This window comes from Crassostrea angulata, chromosome 8, assembly GCF_025612915.1.
Source record: "Crassostrea angulata isolate pt1a10 chromosome 8, ASM2561291v2, whole genome shotgun sequence".
NCBI classification, from domain to species: Eukaryota; Metazoa; Mollusca; class Bivalvia; order Ostreida; family Ostreidae; genus Magallana; species Magallana angulata.
This window is the reverse complement of record NC_069118.1, coordinates 12340367-12364530: the sequence shown is the minus strand read 5'-3', so window position 1 is coordinate 12364530 and position 24164 is coordinate 12340367. Positions and strand designations below refer to the sequence as shown.

At 33.5% G+C, this 24164-nt stretch overlaps 2 protein-coding genes across 2 annotated transcripts; one reads left to right on the top strand and one right to left on the bottom strand.

Annotated features, from left to right (window-relative positions):
• Positions 1-1845: 1845 nt before the first annotated feature.
• On the bottom strand, positions 1846-9354 carry LOC128160147 (tRNA (guanine(6)-N2)-methyltransferase THUMP3-like). The gene is made up of 9 exons (XM_052823421.1): positions 9160-9354; positions 7855-7932; positions 6213-6991; positions 5791-5860; positions 5028-5128; positions 4414-4498; positions 3843-3856; positions 3541-3664; positions 1846-2099 (listed from the first exon to the last, which is right to left on the bottom strand). Exons 1-9 carry the CDS (start codon positions 9331-9333, stop codon positions 1896-1898), a joined length of 1629 nt encoding a protein of 542 aa, XP_052679381.1. The 5' UTR covers positions 9334-9354; the 3' UTR covers positions 1846-1895.
• Positions 9355-9589: 235 nt separating this feature from the next.
• Positions 9590-23057, top strand: LOC128160148 (ribitol-5-phosphate xylosyltransferase 1-like). The gene is made up of 6 exons (XM_052823422.1): positions 9590-9738; positions 12304-12471; positions 18657-18756; positions 19166-19471; positions 19986-20156; positions 20581-23057. The coding sequence occupies exons 1-6, from the start codon at positions 9600-9602 to the stop codon at positions 21005-21007; spliced, it is 1311 nt and encodes a 436-aa protein (XP_052679382.1). The 5' UTR covers positions 9590-9599; the 3' UTR covers positions 21008-23057.
• The last annotated feature ends 1107 nt before the right edge of the window (positions 23058-24164 follow it).

Sequence of the window (24164 nt, the reverse complement as noted above, 5' to 3'; positions counted from 1 at the left end):
CCCCCAGGGACCATAATTTGAACAAACTTGAATCTACACTACCTAAGGATGCTTCCAATCAAATTTGAGCTTTCCTGGCCTAATAGTTTTTGAGAAGAAGATTGTTAATATATATTCCTATGTAAAACTTGATCCCCCCATTGTGGCCCCACCCTACCCCCAGGAACTATGATTTGAACAAACTTGAAACTACACTACCTGAGGATGCTTCCATTTTAATTTGATCTTTTCTGGCCTAACAGTTTTTGAGAAGAAGATTTTTATAGATTTTCTCTATATATTCCTATGTAAAACTTGATCCCCTTCTTGTGGCCCCTCCCTACCCCCGGGGACCTTGATTTGAACAAACTTGAATCTACATTATCTGAGGATGGTTACCCGCCAATTTGAGCTTTCTTGGTCAAATAGTTTTTGAGAAGAAGATTTTCTCTATATATTCCTATGTAAAACTTGATCCCCCATTTGTGGCCCCACCCTACCCCCGGGGACCATGATTTGAACAAACTTGAATCTACACTAACTGAGGATGCTTCCAATTTAAATTGAGCTTTTCTGGCCTAATAGTTTTTGAGAAGAAGATTTTTTAAGATTTTCTCTATATATTCCTATTTAAAAATTCATCCCCCAATTGTGGCCCCGTCCTACCCCCAGGGACTATGATTTGAACAAACTTGAATCTACACTACCTGAGGATGCTTCCATTTTAATTTGATCTGTTCTGGCCTAATAGTTTTTGAGAAGAAGATTTTTATAGATTTTCTCTATATATTCCTATGTATAACTTGATCCCCTTCTTGTGGCCCCTCCCTACCCCCGGGGACCATGATTTGAACAAACTTGAATCTACACTACCTGAGGATGCCTCCACACAAGTTTTAGCTTTTCAGGCCAAATAGTTTTTGAGAAGAAGATTTTTGAAAAATGCCAACAAATTTTCAATAATTCTCAATTATCTCCCCTTTAAAGAGGGCGTGGCCCTTCATTTGAACAAACTTGAATCCCATTCACCTAGTGGTGCTTAATGCCAAATGTGGTTGAAATCTGCCCAGTGGTTCTTGAGAAGATGATGAAAATGTGAAAAGTTAACGACGACAGACAACGGACAAATTGTGATCAGAAAAGCTCACTTGAGCCTTTGGCTCAGGTGAGCTAAAAAGTTGGAGTTCTCCGTCACCCACTAGTGTCACTCATATTGATGTAACTACGTCATAACCCCCAAAAAAAGAACGCAAGTCCGTTCTAAAGCATTTACTGAAATATTGCTCACAATTACTGTGGAATCATTAGAATTCGCAGTGGCCCAATTTTCGTGGTATTCGTGGGTTGCCCTCACCCACGAATTTACATCTTTGACGAAAACAAATTATGAAAGAATTTCTTTTCTTACTGAAACAGAAAATAGATGCATCCATGAAATTACATCCCCACGAATAAGCAAAAACACACAATCCATGGAAATTGGCCCTTACGAATTTAAATGATTACACAGTTATAGATTTATGGTCATTAATATGCGAGTTTCGAGAATTGAAACGGAACAACATTTTCTAAGAGGCTGAAAATGTTAAATAGTAATGCATGATGGATAACCCACGATGACGATCAACAAAGGAAAGCAAGACTTGAGTGAACCAAATAAATGGAAGTGAAGGAAGGCTGTAATCATGTTAAGAAACAATTTGAAGGAAATTCCCTCAACTATAACCTTTTATTTCTCATAAGTTTGGCCAAAAATGTTATTTTGATAGAAGAATTGAAACGTAACCCCCACCACCACCACCACCACCAAAAAAAAGAAAAAAAAGAAAAGATAAAACATTAATTTTAATTAGACTGGTCTGCAGACCCAGTACAAAATATGTTATATACATGTACAGCCTTTAGTTTTAGAGATTCTATTGATTAGTGTCTGTTTTGGTGGGTGATCCCCCTTCTTTCTGCTTGGCATGTTCCAATGCTGTGCTCAGCATTTGTGCAGCATCCTCAGCATTATACTTTTCCACAGTTCTATGGAGTACGTAAACACAAGCTGCCAGTCCACCCATATTCAAACCCACCATGTTTCGACACTTCCAATACTTGGCTGTCACTGATAAGGCCTGAAAGAGAAAATAAAAGTACAATTTGAGTCTTAACCATGCATTCTTTGCATACCTGGTATTTTTAAAACAATACATCTTCGCTAGCCAAGTGTCCGATTCGTTTTTCTCATCTTCGCTAGCCAAGTGTCCGATTCGTTTTTCTAGCCAAGTGTCCGATTCGTTTTTCTCATCTTCGCAAGCCAAGTGTCCGATTCGTGTTTCTCATCTCCCTGAGATGAGAAAAACGAATCGGACACTTGGCTAGCGAAGATGAAAACAATTAATACAGCATTCAAATTATTTTTATGCTGTCAGTGACCTTGACCGACCCATCATTTGCATAATACGGTACATGTCGGCAGCCCATTTTCATACGGTGAAATTTTATTGTACTTGCTTTGTGACAGTACCTGGTAGGTAGAAATTGTTTTTGTAAAGTTGAAAGGGATTTTAGACTCTAGAATAAAGTGAAATACAAGTATTACAGAGTGTACAATTTCTGTCATTTACAGGAATTCCATACCATCTACCAGTTTCAATTGGTAAACAGTGATTTGATGTTCTGAATGTATTGTAATTAATGGTTTCCAAATTTTTTTTGTAAGAATGCTTAAGTATTCAAATCCAAAGTTTTGTTTATAAACTTTATATATTTGACTCTTTGATGACTTATTTATATCATTTGCCCATTTCTAAATAAACTGCTCTTGTATAAACCTCTAATGGCAGCAGAAGCCCACTTAACAGTAAATATTGTAGTGCACTGTTCTGTCCAGATATAAGATCAACCACATGAGCCTATAATATGTTGTATAAAAGTAATACAGGTTTCACAGTCGTTATTATACATATGTATTAAATTTATACATCAATTTTCTCGTCTCAGAAGCGGAGAAAATCAACTCCGCCATATATTGGAGGTGACTCCCCATACTTTTTGGCGACTCCCCGCATTAGGGGTTGTATATGGTGATGATGTTACATGTACATGTAATTTTGTACAATTTATTGTTATTTGTGAGGACCATTACAATTAATCTGTTCTACACTAAATAAAATAGAATTGAATTAAAAGGAATGAATTGAATCACTAAAGAATATACTTATATAAACTGGGTTGGAACAGTTAACAATCTTTTTCATAAACCACTTTCAAATTGGATTATAAAGAATAAACAGTCCAATCCAGTTTATATGAATATAAATTCTGCAGTTATCGAGTTCCTTTCTGCATTAAGTTAACGATAAAGTTACAGTAATTCCTATGATAAAGTAATCTTCTGAATGAATATTAACAAAAATCATGCATTTCTGATGAAAACATGAATAAATGTATTCATTTTGTAAGAAAAGATATTCTTCATTTGATAGCAATAAAAAATAGACTTTAATATAACTTTTAAGTTTTTTTGCGAAAATTGAGTGTTTAAAATACTTATGAAATTACAACAAAGCCGACCTTGTTGATGCATTTCTTGTCCTGGGTCAGTAAGCATGCTCGACCTTTTTCTACTCGAGTGACCCTGGCCATTTCCATTAAGGCTCCAGGGTATAGCTTCCAGTTGTTCATTTTGGATCCAACTCTAAACAAAATCAGAAATTTACCCATTATTTTGTGTACAATGCAGCCTTGGTATGTTAAAATATTCATGAATAATTATGAATTTTAAAATTAATTATTAATTGTGCTTTATCTTTCAAAGTTCATGGAATGAGCTAACCGTTATTTAATATGTATTACAGAAATATGAAATTTCTTACCGTATACCAAAGGGCTATAATTAAAAAAAAAAGTTTTAGATATTAAAAACATAAAAACAAGGAAAAAACCTGGAACACTTTATGTATTCAAATATCTTTATGAAAAACCTACTGTTAATGAATTGTATTTAGTTTGTTCGATATTTGCGGAAAAAGATTTTCGACAAGCATGGATTTCTATTAGTGCCTATTTTTATACAAATATGGAGAGCATGCATATAGCTGTGTACTTAATTAATCAGAGGCAGCTTCCTGCAAAGAATGCTAGCCAAATGTGATGCAATTACAGTATTCAATTTAATCCCAGTCTCTTTTGCGTTAGTATTGTCATCAGTTTATGTCATATTGTATCCAGACAACCTCAACTATTTGAATTTTATCCATGATGTACCAATAAAGAAGAAATGTTTGTACTAAGAGCATACATGCATATATTCCCTTCCCCTATTGTTGGTTGGACAGTTCTAGTATTTAATATGGATATCTCTAAGACTCTGTCTAATTAATTACAGTAATTAAAGTGTTTTAAAAATTGTCCCATGCTGGAGTTGTATTGAATAATTCATCTCACCAGATCCGTGATGCAGACATCCATGCTCTCCGTTCTCAGAGGTAAATTTGTTACGTCCCATCTGACCACGTCTAGTGAAATAGGTCTGGAAATGGATTAATAAATATGGTACAGTCTAAACAGGGCTGTATTCTAATTTTTAAAATGCATTGCGCATCAAATCTATGATAGATTTGATCATGCCGAGCGAAATTATCACCTCATAATATTCAAAGAATGATTCCTTATTACTTATATAATTTTAAGCCATTGTACGATTTAATATTTAAATATAAATAAGGAAACACTGCTGGCGCCCCAATTTGAAGTTATGGGTTATATAGTACAAAATCAATAGGTAGTGTTATCACAGGCAAAGACACTGGAAAATGTAAATATACATATATAAACAGCACAAAACAACTGTTGCTATTACATACTAATCCATCATCTTTTTCAGTCATATAAGTAAACAATTTCATCATATTAGCAACTTAAAATGTTGTTTCAAAAGCTCAAATGTATGCATACATTCATTACCATTTCCATCAAAGTATATATCTTAATAACAGAAGTAGAAAACTTGACTCATTTTGGATTTGATAAGACTACGATTTGGTCGACTTATTTCTTACTGTGACTGAGCCACATAGTTGATGTTTTCTTTGGTTCTTTTCAAGGCGTTGTTTATTATATCACCACAAATGGAGACACACTTGTTCCAGGACACTGCTGACTAAAAAAACCAAAAGAAAAAAAACATCATAATGCTATCTACTGTAGAAACACATACTTTCGTTGGGTTAAAATTTTGTTGTTTTTAAACCAAATACAATTTCATTGGCATTTAATTTCGTCATACTGTATTCTTGAAAATGTATCACGTATCAGCTATGTATTTATTAATACTTGGGTTGAAAATTTGTCATGGATTTAATTTCATTGATTTATACTGGCAACGAAAATAACAAAAATAAAATCCTCAACGAATATTCCTGCTTTTACAGTATTCAAATTTCATGTATAAGGAAGAGACATTGGTTTGTTTTTATTAATAGAGCTTATCTTAAATCCTGTTGCGTTTTGAAATTTTCTTTAATTAATCAATATTTCATGCACACTAAAAGAAGACTTAATATGTAAACATCTAAATGCATGCACTGTGTATTAAATAAAACATGCATGGAAAGAAGTGTTTTTAATTGCAAACAATTGACTACAACGACTTTAATGCTCTTTTGCTAAAGACTAAGGACAAGAGGGAAGGATAAATAAATAATTACTGTAGTTAAATATGAACATCGAGAAATGTACTATATCAGATTAACATTAACAGATTAAGAGGAGGTCTGACCAAGGTAATAAGCAACATGTGCGACACCTGACATCCTGACATACCTGTAAAGGTATACTTCCTCCCCCACACATTGGGTCACATATGATCTCACCTGGTTGAAGTTTACAAAGCCTAAAAAAAAATCATCAACACATTCAGATTTCTGTAGCCAGCCACATGGAAAAGTTTCAATTAAATTAATGTCACAGTGATTATTTTGATAAGTTTATATAAGTATATAATTCTTGAATTTGTTTATTAATTGTTAAGTTTGATTCAAATATTAAAAAAATTCACATTTCCTGGAAACAAATATTTAATGGAGAAGTTATGAAATACTGTTCTGATAAATACAGGTACCTGTATGGTATCATGCAGTATTCAGTAGGTAAGGTAACTGAAGATTGGTTCGACTCAGGCATTGGTAATTTATTTAATTGTTGAATTAAATGCAGAGTACTGCTAATACATACTTACTACTTACCTTAACATGTTGTATGCATGAGTGGCCCTGAGGGCAGTTGGTCCGAATGCAGTGATGTACCGGCGATGCAGACTCTCGCGTGTTAAAGCCAGGCACACGGACACTTCATTACCCTCAATGTTCAAAATCACCTCAATGTCAAACTGCTTCATAGACACGTTCCAGTGGAAATAATTGTACACAGCGCCCCCAAAATTAGAGGCCGCCCCCATGGAATCGAATGGATGTCCCTGGCCATTACGGTTACAGGTCACTCTGAACGCCGGCTTTGTGGGGTCCTGATCCGTTGTCTTTGGTTTCTTAGGAGCAGGTGCTTGCTCCTTTTCCAATGTTTCTTTCTGAGCACTCTTTTCAACAGTACATGTACTATCTGACACAGCTTTTTCTGACACATTCTGAGAGTTATTTGTATTCTCATTCGAGTTTTCATCATCGTGTTGTCCGGTCTCTGTAGTAGACACAGTTTCGAGATCTTCAGCCTTTTCCATTTTCTCCCCTTCCTTTGCCTTTTGAACATTTTGTGCTGCAAATTTTTCTCTAGCTTGTTGTTTTCGAAGCTTTCTTCTCTCCGATTTGGATAACTTAGGTTTCTTTTCTTCAGAGGGGTTCTTAGGCTGATGAAATCTAGATGACAGAGTTGGAGCACCTAAATCCACAGGCACAGTTTCTGGACAGCTGGCAATGGGATGATGAAACGAAAAGATTTTACTCCATGCATCAAGGCCATTCTTCCAGTTCACATTATACACTATTTTTCGAAGAAGTGCCATACATTCCAGCTGTAAAACAAATTAAAGGTTAAAAACCTTACTAGGATAAGAAGCCTCTGAAAAGTTTTCCAAAGAAATAAAGAAACCTGGTTTGGAGTCCTTTACTTTTCAATCAAAGATATTTGTAATCAATAACCCTTAAAATTTACTTTTTATACTCCTTTACACAGATTTAACTGGTAATTCTTGGTTGTCTTTAAAGGGGCATAATCACATTTTTTTTCTTCAAAATTTACTTTTCCATTCTTATATAGTTTTAATATTTTTTTATTATTGATAAGGTATTACAGTCTAATGGTCATCCAAAGATTTACTACCATTTGCAGTTATAAGAGAGACACAGAGCTCACATTGCATTGATTACCCTATCTGCAAGTTTATTATTAATGTACTGGTAATTTAGCAGTTTTAGAATTTGCACTGATTTTTTTTTCTAGGTAAGGTATTTTTATTTACAGTAACCTAGTACATGTAAACAAAAAACATGACAGGAGCCTTTGTTTACATAACAAATAATGTGAGCTTTGTACATGTATTTTGCTTATAACTTGACAAATGACGGTAAAATTTTTAGGCATTGTAAGTATTAAAATTGGAAAAGTAAAATTTGAAGAAAAAAATTGTGACCATGCCCCTTTAATGGTCAATCAGAGAGAGAGAGAGAGAGAGAGAGAGAGAGAGAGAGAGAGAGAGAGAGAGAGAGAGAGAATGTTGAAGTATAGAGAGAGTTATTTGAGTTATTTGAACCAATGTCCATACAATATTCCGCTAACAATTTTAGGATTTGTCAGTGGATAATGGATATGAATAGGAATCTTTTTAAAAAAAAGTATATATATTCAGTATGCTCTTGATTATTTTAATCACGTTACCTCATCTTCTGGAAAGTTGACGTTTGAAAATCTGGACATTACAACAAAGCAGTTATCAATTCCTCCGAGGTCCAGTACCTGCAGAACAGAGCAGTAACATTTTATTAAATCTCTTCATTTCTTCACTCCCTTCATTAAATCATCGTTCATGGTCATCTATATCTATATCAAGTTAGCCTCAGAACTGTGGCTCTATGAGAAAATTGGGATGACATGCCATAGAGTAACAGTGCCTCACACATGCAATCTAATTAAAATCCAATCTAATTAAAATTAGATCTTTGATCCGCTCCTAATAGATCACTTTGTGTAGCGATCTATTAGGAGCGGATCAAAGATCTAATTTTGATTAGATTGCTGTTAAAATATCTATTTGTTAGTTGCATATATGGTCAAACCTATAAATAATATTGGATATCACACACTAAAAAAGGGGGAGGGCACATGTCTACAACCCATATATAGCATACAAAAAATTTAAAAACAAAATTGATGTTACAGAGGAAAATAATTAAAACACAGATAACAACAAGGACCAAAATGAGAAATAACACAGATGCGAAATTTATTGTTTACTGTTAAATCATTTATTGAAAAGTAAAGAAATGATAAAACATGATTGTATTAATTTGCAATTAAAAAAACCCTCAAATGGCTTTGTATTTATTAAAATATATTAATATGTCTGTTTTACATTTAGCTTAGTGGTAGATTGTTTAAGTATATCAGCCTAGGATGTGACAATTGGAATAAATGATTGATAGCGGTGGTAAAAGTTTATGAGACAAAGCTAAAGTTTTAGGTTGGGACAAGTCCACGGATTGCATTTATCAATGATAAGAGATATGTATGTAACAAACGGGTTTTGTTTCACTTTCATTTATTATATATTTATTATGGTGACGCTCCTACTAAACATAATACATATGTACAAACTTCACAATCATAATTTAAATTCCTTCTGAGCATGCATGACCCAACGGTCACACCGTAAAACATATCAAAACAAAATAATTGCAATTCACAGAAGGGATGCTCCATGGAAGTTAATTTTATAGATACTCTGTGTTATTATTATACCATGAGCAAACTTTATCACAGACACAAGTGCTTAGCTGCGGTGTGTCCCATAAGCCCAAGTGTATGCGTGGTGATAGGCAAGTTCGGCGTAAATTTTGTTTTATTGTGTAAAAGCATGGTTTGGGAGCCGATAAAAACTTTGCATTAGTGTCAAATATTACTTCAATCGGCTAAAACAATAATATCATAATAAACATCAATGAAAGTTTTATAATAATTAATAACCTTTTTGACATCTTTCATCGGAACCTTGAATGCAATTCGGCCACGTTTAGCATCAACTGGTACATTAAATTTTTCTTCGGCATCTTCTTTCACCACATTTTCAAACCCTGACGCAACTGTTGCTTCTATTTCACAAAACTCATTCTCCTGCATGTTTTCTATGGGCGCAGACATTTTGAAACACGCACGCGATCACATGACTATGTTTTGGTTCACCTTTCACTTCCGGGGGAATCCCGCTATGTAGACAGTCGCAGAGACACGGTGCGAGATCGAGAAACGATCAATGGCTCTCAGGTATATATATAAATAACTCCGATCGGGGCAAAAAACTTAAGATCACTTGTTTACAAAGCTTTGAGGATGAATTTGGTAAAGTTTGGAATCGTCTGCGGAGAAGTGACGCACTGAAACCTCAATACATTCCGCGATCGCGAGACATGAGAGTGAATTGTCGGAGGGTCGCTTTCCTGATTTTGGTGTCTTACTTCGTGATCTCTTGTTACACTGGCTTTCTGTTGATTCAAAGACGCAGGGCTCTTGCGACATATGAAAATCAACGGATCCAAGCACTGACAGGTACTTTTCATTCATAAAAATCACATTGATTCGTCTCAAAAATTAAAGTGGGGAGGGGGGGGGGGGGGGGTTGACCATCAATGATTTCTTATCACTTACGTAACAAAAAGATAACGAGACATTTATTAAAAGGACGCATTTAAGCAATAGTTCAACATCTCAATTGAAGAAAACATCATTTTTTAATACATGGGTAATTAATTTATCTTATCCGCTTTTGTACTGATTTTGTACTTTCAAAAGATATAATTCATACTGAGGAATGCAGAGGGTGTAGGTTACAAGTGAAAAATTAAGTAATTCATGGGTTAGATATCAGATCACCCTTTGGTCAATATTCAATGCATTGTTCATTTTAGACTTCACCTTGGCTAGATGCCTTGGGTGTAAGAATCAATAAGATAAAGCTGATCTGTATATACCCCCAGCTCAATCCCATTATGTCACCAAACCTTTGTCCACTAAGGTCGGTTTGCCAGTATTTAAACTGGCCACTGCAAGATTATGAAAGTCATTGTGAAGTGACTAAATTAAGTCTAAAATCTCTGGGTCTTATTTCTAAATACGGTTCCCTCAGAATTTTATTTATTATATACAGTTATCTGTAGATTAATTATATAAATTCCATGTTAGTATATGGCCGGTGCTTTGAATTTACAAAAATCTTTTTTAAGTATAGCATTAATGAGTAATTAACTGATGTAGAATTAATAAAAAGAGAAACTTTTTTATTTCATAATTGATCATTGATCCCAGCTTAAACTACCCAGTATAATTGCAAATTTATGATCATGATCAAGGAATTAGGAATCTACAATTATTGATAAACTCAGTAATATATCAGTTAATTTTTTATAAATTTAAATTCAAGAATTCTGTAAAAAAATTTAAAAAGAGAAGAAATTAACCAATATAGCTTCTCTTTTTTCCTTTTTAGAAATTCCCGTACCCAATACCCATTACTGGGAAAGACATGAATGAAAAAAAAAAAAGAAATAAAAATCTAGTGAGTAGTGAAATGGGTACCCTGCATAAAATTGAAATTTTAAGATGAGGGGAGGCATCGGACAATCCAATATACGTACTATGGTAGTTTTATTTTTTTTATACGAATATATTTTTCCCCTGACAAGTATGTACATGTATTATAAAAAATATTATTAATACTCCTGAAAAACCAGGTATATTTATGTTATGACCTGTCATTTGTTTTGGTATTGCATTTATTGGTACTATAAAGTAATTTTGTCATCAATATAATTCATTTGGGAATTGTATACAATATAAAAGTATTGTAAAGCTAATGTAATATTAGTCTTACAGAATAAAAAGCTAAATTGCAGCCCCTGATAACACTGCTTGGTACAGCTGCATTGTCTGAAATTACACACTGATGTTTTGACATTTTTTATTTAAAAGTTACGTAAGGTGCACTGCTGGTGATAATTGCGGTATGCGTCACCATAACATTTTTGTAGAAACATATTTCCTATTCTTTGCCATAACAGGATTTCTATTTCCTAGTCTGTACAATGTCGACGTCATTGTAAATTGTTACATATTCTTTATTATTTGATAAACATTTTGTTGACTTTGGGTTTTGTCAATGGCAAGTAAATTATATTTATCATGGTTAAAGCAAAAGATTTACCCAATTGTAAAATGCAGGTGTAAATCTCAATTAAGTTTGCATGGAGTTTGTATGGTCTGAGTTGATGGCATTGATTAGTGTGGTTTATAGTAAAACATTTTAATGGCAATAAAATTTAACGGATCTGCCTTGTCAAATGCCTGTTAGCAAATCTATACGATGTTTGGTTACCGAGGTTGTCAACGAGAGACGGACAAGATAAAAAGAATTTTGGGTTGTATACTTTGTAAACTTGACTGGTATGTACATGAATTAATGGTAGAACCAGGCTTTTGAGGACCAGGACAGACTTAGTTAAAAAAAAAAATCTTTTTGGTATTTTGATCTGCCCGTGCAAGTAATTATTTATTAAAGGTTGCTCCGTTCAAACACACAGCAGGAATTTCTTTTAATTATTAAAAGCATATACGGTATAAAATATATATTGATTTTAATTGAATTTTTGCCTAAAGTTTATTCTCTGTCAATAGTCATATACTCCATTAATCCTTATGTTAGTACACATTTTTTTTTGTTGTGTGGCAATGCAATTCTTCAATGAATAAACCAGATGTGTCTAATTTCCTCAAGGACATTTAGTTCTGAAAATTTTAAACATGACAGTGAAAAGGAATGAGTGAAGAATTATACTAGGAAATCACCCAATTGAATAATTGTGGGGGCTCTATTTTCATATATTTTGGTAATTACTCCATACTAATGAATACAAATCCCCCAACAAATAATGAAAACAAAGTCTTTGTTTAATATACACAGAAACAAGTGCCGAAGTTTCATCTGTACAAACTTTCAAACAATTGACAATCAACAAATATTGACAATACAGAGGTAACTTGACAGCATATATATTGAAAAAATAAGTTGTAGAAGAACTTGCTGTATTTTAATTGTGTGTAATATCTGTTGGTTTTCAGAAGTTTCAGATGATACTGGGAACCCAGGCAGACAAGGGGAACAACTCCAGTATCGGCATCAGTATCCCAGAATTCTCTGGAATCTGGAGGATGATCAGGGCCTGGTTGCCATGGGAAACCATACCAAACCGGAGTTTGTCGTGGAAATATGGGGGAAAGCTGCCATAAGTGAGTTATTTTTTTCTGTAGGGAGCATGCATTATAATTGTTTTCTGTAGGGAGCATGCATTATAATTGTATTGATGCCAAGTATGATGATGCCACTTTCAGCAAACTGCATGGCATCTATAGTATGCATTAATCGTATTAAAAAGATATGTCAGCAAATAAAACTTGCCTTTGTTTGTAATTGTACATGCAATACATCTATTATATTTGCACATAGATCCATAAATTATTATAACATTTGCATTTAATATTTGTGATACACGTACATATAAGTAATTTCGTAAATGTACATAAAATTTCTACTCTCTTGCCAGCTTTGATGAATAAAGTACATTATTGAAATTAGCATATTCCCTGTTCCCGTGATTTATAGGTTTATAAGGGATCTTTTCGCCTTGTCAGATTTTATCTCCTGGGTCAGACAAACATGTTTATCTTCCTCTGACAGAATATAATGGACTGGTACCAGTGATGAGAGGAACCAGTCCATTGATCGCAGCACGCTCACACAAGACCAAAATCTGTATACATATTCATCCTATTGACTGTCTTATTATCCCCTCTATTTGTTTCATTCTGCGGAAATATGCAGTTGTCAAAGATCTTAATTGATGACCCACCCCCACCCCCCTTTTTATTGTTGCAAGATCTACAGGACAGTCATGATATTTTAAACTACAAATTCAAACGCTTTGAATTTGAGGATGATTTTTTTTCAATGGATGATAAATATCATCTTACATTTTAAATTTCAAGTGCCTTTCAGGTGGAAAAATGTGCATATGCATAGATTCTTTGGGATCGGATACATTTATAGTCAATTTAAATTGCTAACATCACCTCAGGCACCCCCAGATTATAGAGTCTGGTGCAGTCCTTTTGTTAGATGAATGCTTCATTTCAATTTGCTTTTTTAGTAATGGAAGGTGTCAAGTGGTTACTACAGTAACTGGGCCATCCAACTCTTCAGGTTTCTTATCTAAAGAAGAATATACCATTAGGTGATTCATTGATGTGGATGAATAAGTGTGAATCTGACAAAACGGGGTCATGATTTATATATGGCTGATAAAGTTTTATTTTGGCAGAGTTTGGTCAAACTTGTTGATTTCCACAAGGATGGCTGGCCTTTTTTTATCATTGCTTCACACCTTTTTTGTAATAAAAATGTCTTGGCTTTTTTGCTGCTATGTTCCATTTGACATCAAGGCTTTGTTCAATTTCCATCCAATCACTTGGCTTTCTCCTTAACATTGGCACCTTAGGAATTATTACAACTGGTCCATTAATTACGGCCAACTTTTCTCAGACAAGTTACTTTGTGTGCTATAGATTACCGATCCTAATTTGACCAAGGCTACAGGGTAATAACAAGTGATGAAAGAAAAAAACCCATAAAAACTACACCAAGAATTCTCTTTGGATACAGACGTCAACACTTCTGACTTGAGAAAGAAATTTGTATAAGGAAGATAGAAGATTTCTCATAGGAATACAAAAGGCTTGAGTAGGAGTGACCTTTCAACCTACTTTCTGAAAATGAGGCTCCTAGATGTTCAAGAAAAATCATTGTGTTGTGTTGTTTGTCAATCAGATGTGTTGTCACCCGGTTTTTATTTTTTCAATTGTCGGTAAAATATTGAAGGGCATAGCTAGCTGCAATCCACTTTGGGGATTTGATCTTGCAATTACAACAATTATCCAGAGACTGTTTTATTAACTAGCACTATCAGATTGTTCTCTTGGAAATGGCATTTATATTAGATAAATTTATACTTTTAAGTCAAGAGAGTACCGTATTTTCTACTGAAAATGTTAAAAGAAAAAGCACCTCAAAAATCAGCTAGTCGCTATGTACCTTAAATTTGCTTAGTAATAATGCTCCAATATATTGTTTGCTTAGCTTTAGTTGACATGTACTAGCTTGTGAATTGTCAATGATATGGGTGTTCTTGTAATCCTGTCTAACTGGATATGCATATATACATGTACGAACATTGTATTGATTCAGAATACTACTCTTATAACGGGAGATTAGAACAGTAAACTTGACATCTTCATCACTTACAAATTTTATTCATAAGATCAGTGGACACAATACAATGTATCAACATCTCTCACCATAAAAAATTAAAATGTTTTGCTCTGTATCATAGAACTATCAGTGAGCTTACTTATCTAAAGCCAAATGTTTTGCATGTGCTCACTAATAGATGAATAATCTGTCGTCTGACAAGCATGATGGCCCATGAATTAACGTGTTCATTGGGTACACAGGTTCAATGCCTGTAGTATGACCGACCACACCATGGCGGTAATTCTGTTCAATTCAGATAAGATAATCTTGTATCCATTAAGATGTGCAATTATTGGGCCCGTGCAATTTAGCAGTCTCAAATTTGTCCGCCACACAAATGTCCCCGATGATTGGTCTGTCTGTCGAGAGACGTAATTCCGAGACATAATTCCGTAATTCCTAATTCCGTCTGTAAGATGTACCCTCTCTATACTGGGTTGTCACAGCAGTTCACCATTACAATTGGTCAATCATTTTGTTTTGACGTATTTGGGAATGATAATGAATCCGTGATTGGTGTCTGTAATTCCTTATGCATTTTATTTGATTTAGGGATTAGCGTGCAATTGTGGGCAATTATTCCACTATTAGTCCTAATTCCGTTATTATTAAAGAAAATTCTGTTGCAATGAATTATGCATGGGCTTTCAATGATTACTGGTAATATGTTTCTATGCTAGTTTTATTTTGCAAATTGTAACCACAAATAGAACTCACTTCATCAGTTAACAGTATCATATATATAATACATCAAGTAACTACTTGGTATTTTTTGGTTCATTTTCTGCCCAACTGAATATATACTACATTCACAATTTCAGAGAAAGTTATACAAATAAACCAAATCCTAACGTATCTGTCTCTTATTAATGTTAAAGACAGAAAGTTTTTTATCTTCTCAGGCAATAAAGAGAAGTTAAGAAATAGGATACAAAGAAAATATTGTTCAGTTGTTTCGGGGAAAGCAAATTGGCATCCCAGTATAGTTTTTTTATTGGACCAATTAGGACCTTTTTTTCTTGCCGAAATTAATCAAGGCGAAAGATAGAGGCATGGTACTGCTTTTGATATGTGTGCAAATTAGCATGTTGACGAGTTTAAGACACTCGGAATTAGGTGCCAGTAATGGTTGATAGATTTTCCATCTTTTTCCATGATGAAGTGGCTAAATTTGATTTAGAAGTGTGATGGTAGATGTAAGACTCTCTAAAATGAGGAGGTAGAAAGAGTCTGTAAAGATATAATGGATCCCTAATGCAATCAAAGGCTTGGATCAGTGGGGCCTGCTGAAATATGGATGAGCTGTTAAAAAAAAGATGTGGCGATTATTTGCTTTTGCCAAAAAGGCAAAAGATTAGACAAGTATATGGTCCAAAGCTTTTAAACACTGTTCAAATGCTCTGTTTTGGAAAAAATATTTTAGACTTTTAAGGAAAGTGGTAGATCATCTTTTTTTTTCAGAAAAGAAAGAAAAATAAGGAATCTTAAGTAACAATTTATCATTTCAAGATTTTTAATTTTTTAGAATCACAATGAATCTAATTTCATGCATGGAAGCTGTAGTTTACATAATAATCATGGTTTTCAATTATGTGCAGAATTTAGAATTATATGTATTTATACTCTACGTGCTATGTAACAGTTTTGACTGAAGACTCATAAGATGACAGATAATTCTTATAAGATTTACTTTGTATGTTAAAAGTTTTATTCCCATACATATTAATTTTCTCATAATTTGCAGTACTTAATAGTTGTTTGCTGCTGGTATTTCAAATACCAGTAGTTATGTAATGAATGTTCAACAAGATTTGCTGAAACTGCTAAAGTACAAACATAAAAGCTCTACGAACAAGGGTGCATGGGTATTGCCCATAAATCAGCACATCAAATTAGAAATTTCTCATCTAACGCCTGTAATGAGATAATATATGGACAGACAGACATTAAACTATGTTTTTTCATTACCCAATCCAAAACAATATTGGAAGAACTCGGTATGACACCGATTCTTGCGTCTCTTTTCTGTTAAATCAGTGTGGATGCTCCATTGACCACTGATGAAGTGCTGACATGGATATTGTTATTTATTTATCCAGAAGTGAGATGATTATTTTCTTTGGGAGTAAATTCTCAGATTTTTGTCAGAGATATGGACTTTTCTGTATGATGGAGAGATCTGCCATATTGGCCCTAATGAGAGGGCACCTGTCACTGAGGCCATTATTTTTTTAGGCACCCGCTGGGTCAATATTGGTTTCATCAGACTCCCACTGAAAATTTATCAGAGAACCAAGGAAAAGGTTGATTGAGCTTTCTGTAAATTACTGTAGTACATATGCTGCACTGTAGATCTGTCAGAAGGGGCAGTTTTTTGAGATTCATTGTGCCTTCACACTACAGCATAAACTGAACTCAACATTAGATCAACAGTGTGTCTTCCCAAAAAACATAATAAAATCTGCATTCTTGCTCTCAATAATGCTGAAAGTGTATAAAAACCAAAAATGCAGTATTAATTGCTCTAAGGTTTTCCAATCCTCAGCCCCAAAGTATTTTTTTTTTATCCTGAAAATGTTATTCATCCTTCAAACTAGTCGTTATAAATGAAATAAATTAAAAAGAATTTTTTAATGGTATCCATGCATTTAACAAAGTTATTGCAATTTTGGCCATGATGAATATAACTTAATAAATAAAGATACAAGTTGAGATCAAATTAATAGAAAAAAAGGTTGTACTGGTGCAACGATTGTTCGAAACCCTTTACCCCTTGGTATTGGATCTCTGTGGAACCACTAAGCCAAGCAGTTCATTGAATGGCTCAGTAAATTATTAACACTTCAAGATAATTTAATTTTTGTATATAAAAGGCAGATTTATGGTACAGATAAAAAAAATACTGGGTAACTTAGAGTTATTGAACATTGCTGAGGATCGGAGATTGTTAACACAATATATTCCCTATTTGATATTCACTATAGTGTATTTTAGTAATTTAGAAAGACTTCAGATTAAAAATAGTATACCTAGAAAAATTACATACAGCTTTCTTGCAGTAAAATAGACACTTGAACTTTATCATATTTTCAGACTAAAATGATGTCGAATATAAATTGACTTCACAATGACGATACATGTAACTGCTGTTACTTGGACAATAACTTTTCATTTCCATCCCTGGTGATTAAGATGTTTAGCTTTTATTCTGTGCAATCTCTTCATTTTTTTCTTTTATTTTTTTTGGGGGGAGGTGTTTGTTTTAATTGGGAGCTGGGTTTTTTTCCCTCAGTTATACGAATCTATGCAGTGGAGAGCACTTTGGTTTCGTGTTGCAACATTCAGGGTGTTTCCTTTAGATAACTGCAGTCTCTAATCTAGCACAAAGGCTGCCTGATTTATTACATGGTCTAATAGTGTATCTCTTTGAACAGGTTGGGAATAAAAGTACAGTTTTGATAAAAACCTGTTGTTAATGAGAATTTTTAACTGGTTTGCTCTCTAATTTAGTAGTAACAATATTATGTGAGGTATGCATGAACATAAAGCATTGATGATACGTCATAAAGGTTCTTTTGTTCAAGGAAATTGATGGGTATAAACTGCTTTAAAAAGATCTTTATTACATGAATTATACTCAGTAATATCAGTGTATTGCATATGTTATTTCCTATTACATGGAAAGAGGCAATCTTATGAGAATTTGTGCAATAAATATTTTGCCAGAGATTGAAGCACTTTATAGTTTTTTCATTACTTAGTCCAGTACTTCAACATGCTTAATTTTGTTTTAATGAATTTGAGCTGGTATTTGAGGTTGGAAAAATTTGGAAATACATGTAGTAAAATACATAATACACCATATATAATTTAGGGAGCTGACACCTGCAGATAATGTTTTATGCGAATCATTATAATTTGATGTGATTCAAATTATAAACTCCTTAAGAAACAATTCAAGTTTATGAGGTGAAATATTAAATGATGCTAATTATGTCAAAGTTTGCCAATTACATTTACCTTCCAGCAAAGTGATCGCTTGTATTCAGCAGCTACTTTTGCGCAATTGCCCACATATTTTACCAATTATAACTTGTCTTACTTGTAGGCCTGTATCTGTGGCAACATATCTTCGATGCAGATCTAGGACCACGCATGGGAGGTGTATGGAGTTATGGGACGAAAAGATTCCAAAATATAGAGTTTAGGTAAGTTGTTTAAGAATATCTCAAGCAAAGTGTGTACAAGTTATCTTCCCAGTTAATATCAAACTTATTAAATTTAGGTCACCTGAGTTACTATCTATATTTTTGTGTGTTGTACATGTATTTGCTATAATATAATAATTATTCATGTTAATTCATTATTATCGCATTGAACTTTGAAAATTTATCGGTACAAATTTTTTTTTGGCCAATGTCCTTATGTTAGCAGAGTAAGATTTTTTGCTGGATATCATATTGTAAGATTTTTCATCTTAAATTAACAGTGTAACAGTTACAATGTAACAGTTCTGACACTTGATATCATTAATGTATTCAGTTTTTTGTCCTGATATTAAAAATTTAAGACTTTTGACTTGATATTAACTGTTAAGGATGTTTTCTCTCTCCGTAGATACAGAACAGGACCTGGTGTAACTCCCTCTAAAGTGCCAAAAGACACCCAGAACCTTGTTCTGTCTCTGAATGTCCGTGACTTTACAAAGATCGACACTGCCAAAGCCTGGCTGGATGCCCTTGCTGGCTTCCCGCAGCTCAAGAATGTCGCCGTGCTTCTGCTGGGCAACGAACAGTGTGACAACGAATGGATCAAGTCGTATTTGGCTGTCAATAATGGCAGCGTAAAATTCGTGTTTGTTGTGTACGACAGCCCTGATGTAGACAACAATATCTTTTATCAGTGGCCACTGGGTGTTGCAACGTAAGATTTGAGGGTTTTTTGTCATTGTTTAGACTTTTTTCTATCATTCTCACAGGTCTAACATTTGCATCCATTCCGAATGCCAAATGTTTGAGTATGGTGTAAGAAACTGGTTTTCATGAGGATGCATACTTTTATGTTATGTTACAAAAATTGGTACATTTATCTTTTGCAATTTTGAATTTATGCCTTATGAACAGTATTTTTGTGATTGAGTTTTTTTTCCAATGAGATGAAACCACAAAATTTTAAATTTATGAAAAAATAGTACCCTGCAGAAATGACTTCTTTAAGAGTGCCGGTATTCTCATTAACTTGGTTGTCAGATTAAACCAAAATGAAAAGCTTATGGGAATACATGTATCTCATTTAACTTTCTTTGATTGTAATGCTAAGACCAGGTATTGAATATTATCGTATTCAATGACATAACTGATTAATCTGGAATTACCATTGATTTATACATGTATTCAGAACCACAGTTTAACCTTATCTCATTATTCCTGTTCTGTAGGTATAGAAATTTCCCCAAAGTGAAAAGTGCCTTTATTCCTACGTCAATTCAGAGAAAGCACATGTGTAACTACATGGGTACAATATATGTCAACTCCTCCAGACAGGCGCTCCTTGATTTGTTGTCAACTCCGGAGATGAAGGATAGATGCTACGTCAAAGTTCGTCACGAGTAAGTTTAGCTTTTGAATGTGTGTTACTTTTGAATAGTTTTATTTACAAATAAAACATATTTTATGCATGAAAAAAAGATGAAAAATCTTAATTCTACCATGATTCTAACAGTTACAAGTAAAGTTATATTTAGGGTACATTTTTCAACATCAGCCTGCCAAATTTCAAATTGTTATTTTTCGATACTGGTCTTGGCCTGTTCTTTATAATTTATATACATTAACATTGTATAGGCTTTGTAACTTTAATGTATACATGTCTTTATTTCTTTGTTATTGATAATATACCAATGATATGAGTACACAAAACAGATTTCTTCTACTCTTTTGTTTTTACTAATTTAGTAATTTCAGCATCATTTTAACATTGGACTGTTACAATAATTGTCTTTTCACTTAGCTTCTACTTTTCTACCCATTCAGATGGTTACCAGAGGAGTCGGAGCACTCAAGAGACAACTACCTTAAAGTATTAGCTCACAGTGATCTCACACTTAATCCCGTGGGGATGAATCCCGAATGTTACCGCATTTACGAAGCCTTATCTTACGGCTCCATCCCAGTGATAGAGGACGTCCTCACGCCAGGGAATTGTGGGAATTCATCAGGATTCTCCGTAAGTGCCCCACATAGACTACTGAAATCAGAGAAAGCCCCTGTGATATTTATCAAGGACTGGCAAAAGGAACTACCCACCATTCTTGATAAAGAGGCCAAAATGACCTTGGAGCAGAAGTCCAAACGCAGGAAAGATGTGCTGTTGTGGTACGAGAATTTTAAAGCCAAAATGAGGAAACGCTTTGTGTCTGTGATTCAGGAGAAGTTTTTTGGTGTTCATCCGTTTGTCTGATCTTCTTATTTTTTAAAAATATTTTTGAACCATTTTTACTTGGTCCTTTATAAGAACCATATATTTGTTAGATATCATTGATGCTAGTACTTGTACTAGTACATGGTTGTACTTAACTATATTTATGACCATTGTGTCCAAAAGGTTAGCTTACTTCAGTTAAAAATTGCTCTCTTGTATTTGACTTTTTAAATGTAGAAAAATGTAGTAACAGTCTTCATTTGTAAAAGTGTTTGTCCCGTATATAACATATTTTTGTACACCATAAGATTCAATTTGTTTTCACACTTGGATAACAGCAGAATTTTTAATGCTAACCAGGCACCATACAATATATTTTAAAAAGATAACAAAATATCTTTAAATAAATATTATGAATTTTCTTCAATTTGTTAACTGGCAGTCTGGCAATGTGTGCAATATGGTATTCAGTATAATCATTAACAGTGATTAATTTTACAAAGTTTAAACAGTGAATGCTGTCAATTTTGAGCTGAGCAGATAAGATATCATTTCTTTTTGTGATTAAATGATAGACATCATACATGTTTATTACCTATTCATTTATCTGTGTTGTAGCAGTGAATTTCACTTCAAGTGTTGCTCTTGAAACTTCAGAGCATGTGTTATATTGAAATCAATATTAAACTGTAGTGAACAAGGTTTAACCTGACTTGGACAAGTTTTGTTAGATCTCAGTTTGTTATCGATCTGGTATAAGTTTAATATAGACAGTTAAGTTTACATTTCTAAAATATACGTGAATTAAGGTACATTGTATTTTGGGTAAGAGAAATAACCCTTACTGGGTTGAACTATTATGGTCAAGTTTGGCCAAAGAAAAATGATAATTTTATAAATCGTTATTTTAAGATGTTTTGTGTAGTATGACAGAAAGGAGTTTTGTTTTGATTTCTTTTGGCAAATTTTCTTGAGTGTCGTATGGCAGTAAAATTGATTAATTACACAGCATTTGAAATAACCTGGGAAACTGTGGAATCTTTAATAGTTTTTGCTGTTAAATAAATTTTTTGGCAGTTGAATGCATTCTACCCAGTTTTTTTCCTGTAAATCACATGGTGGAATTGTATGCATCTTAACAGATTAAATTTCAATTTAGATTTGAACTTGAAAGTTAATTATTAAGAAAGCCAACAAAAATAATTGAGCGATGGGGAACGTTTAACTTTGAGATACTGAGAAATATTGTTATTGAAAACTTGACCAGGAGTTGAGTTGAATTGTTTGACAGTTCCATGTTTTTAGAGGTACATGTATATATATTTTATTTTTCTACAATTGTCTCAAAAAGACATATTCATAATGTTATAATTAGTGAGTCTAGTAAACACTGATTGTACATATACAATCAAACTTTGTTGTCTCGAACTAGATGGGACTGTTTAATATCTTATAGATATCAGAGTATTCAAGATATCGAGGGTAAAATACTTGAAAAAATAAGTGGTTTGGACTTGAAAATCACTTCGACATATCCACTGTAATCGAGATATCATTGTCAAGACAACAAAGTTTGACTGTACATTTTACACACAACTGTGATTGAGTTTTTGTTGGCCATACACTATACTAATGTTCCAACTCAATGGTTATTCCACTATATTTAATGATCAAGTCTTTTGTTGTTACATGTATATGTGTGAGATTGTGAAGTCAAGTAGTGATCTTATGATTCAAAGGCAGCTGACAAAGAAAAAAGTTTAACCTTGTTGAATCGTTCATAGCTTTAATTCATTAATTTGGCATGTAAGTAAATGTGATGTGTGCATATTTTTAATTGGTTGCAGGTAAATGCAAGGGGCACAAACTTATTAAATGTAGACATCCTCTTGTTGAGACATAATTACATGTGATGCATATTAGCATGCAGAACAACAAATTTCATTCCTTTCCCATGTTGCACACAACTTAATTTTGCCTTCAATTTGGCAACATATATTTAGGAATGTGCATTTGGTTTGGTTTAGTACTTTAGCTGATACAGAGCTTGGTATAGAGTTTAGTTAGTTCTCTTTTATAGAGCTAGGGTTTTAGGAAGTTTACTAGTACTGTATTTTATTGCACCTCTGATACTATTAGATAGCTTGATATCCAAGTACTTGTATATGCAGGGCCTCATGTAGGAACAGATATTGCCGGGTAATGGGAATACAGCTTGGCGAAAGATAATGAGATTCCTTTGCCAAAACATCTCCATGTTAAGTGTGGAGAAACAACTTTCCTTTTTCAAATTCTAGAGTTAAGTGCTTATATCTCTCATTTCTACTTGTCATTTGTTGAATTAAAAAGTTAGAAAATTTTCTCATCAAGACATTTAACATCTGCATGTTCAACCCTTTGCAGTTTCTCTTTATTTTTGAATGCTTTTCATAGATGATAGATTTCATACGTGTAGTTTCAGCAATGGTACATATTTTTTTAGGGAGTTTTAGTGGTGGTTACTGAGTTTGGTTGTGGGTTTACATGATATATTGATAGTGGTACAACAGATTGTGAATTTTTGTTCCAATTTGTCATATGCTTTATTTCTGATAAGTATTTTGAAAAGCTAGCTGAAGAAGTATGATTTTACGGTGATTATTTATATACTTTTGGTTTAAAAGTTGTACAATGTGAAATGGGATGTGTTCAATGTTTTTTTTCCTTATATTTTACTTCATGTTATACATTTTGACTTCTAGGAAGTTTAACTACTGTGCTGCACTGGTATTACTCTGAGTTTTGTATCACACTGACAGTTTGAAACAAGTTCTGTGTGTTAAATAAAATGAGAGCCTTTTTTTTCCATTAAATATTGTGAAATAGTAATTATGATCTATACAGAATCATGCTCTACCAAATCATTGTGAAATTGTTGTAATGTTGGCTAAGTACTGTTTGAACATTTTATATCATATCAAATCACTGCCTTCATTTTAAGAGAAAGGACCAGGTAAGGTTGTAAAGTTCAGCAAGATTTTTTTTTTTTTTTTGGGGGGGGGATACAAGATAAATTTACAGTTGTATGTATGTGATATGAAATGTCTCATAGAAAATGGTGACTGTTACTGGTTATCATTTGTGTTTAACAAATCAATCATGCATAAACAAATTTAGAAAACTTTCTAATAATTTTGATTCAGTCTACTTGATTTTT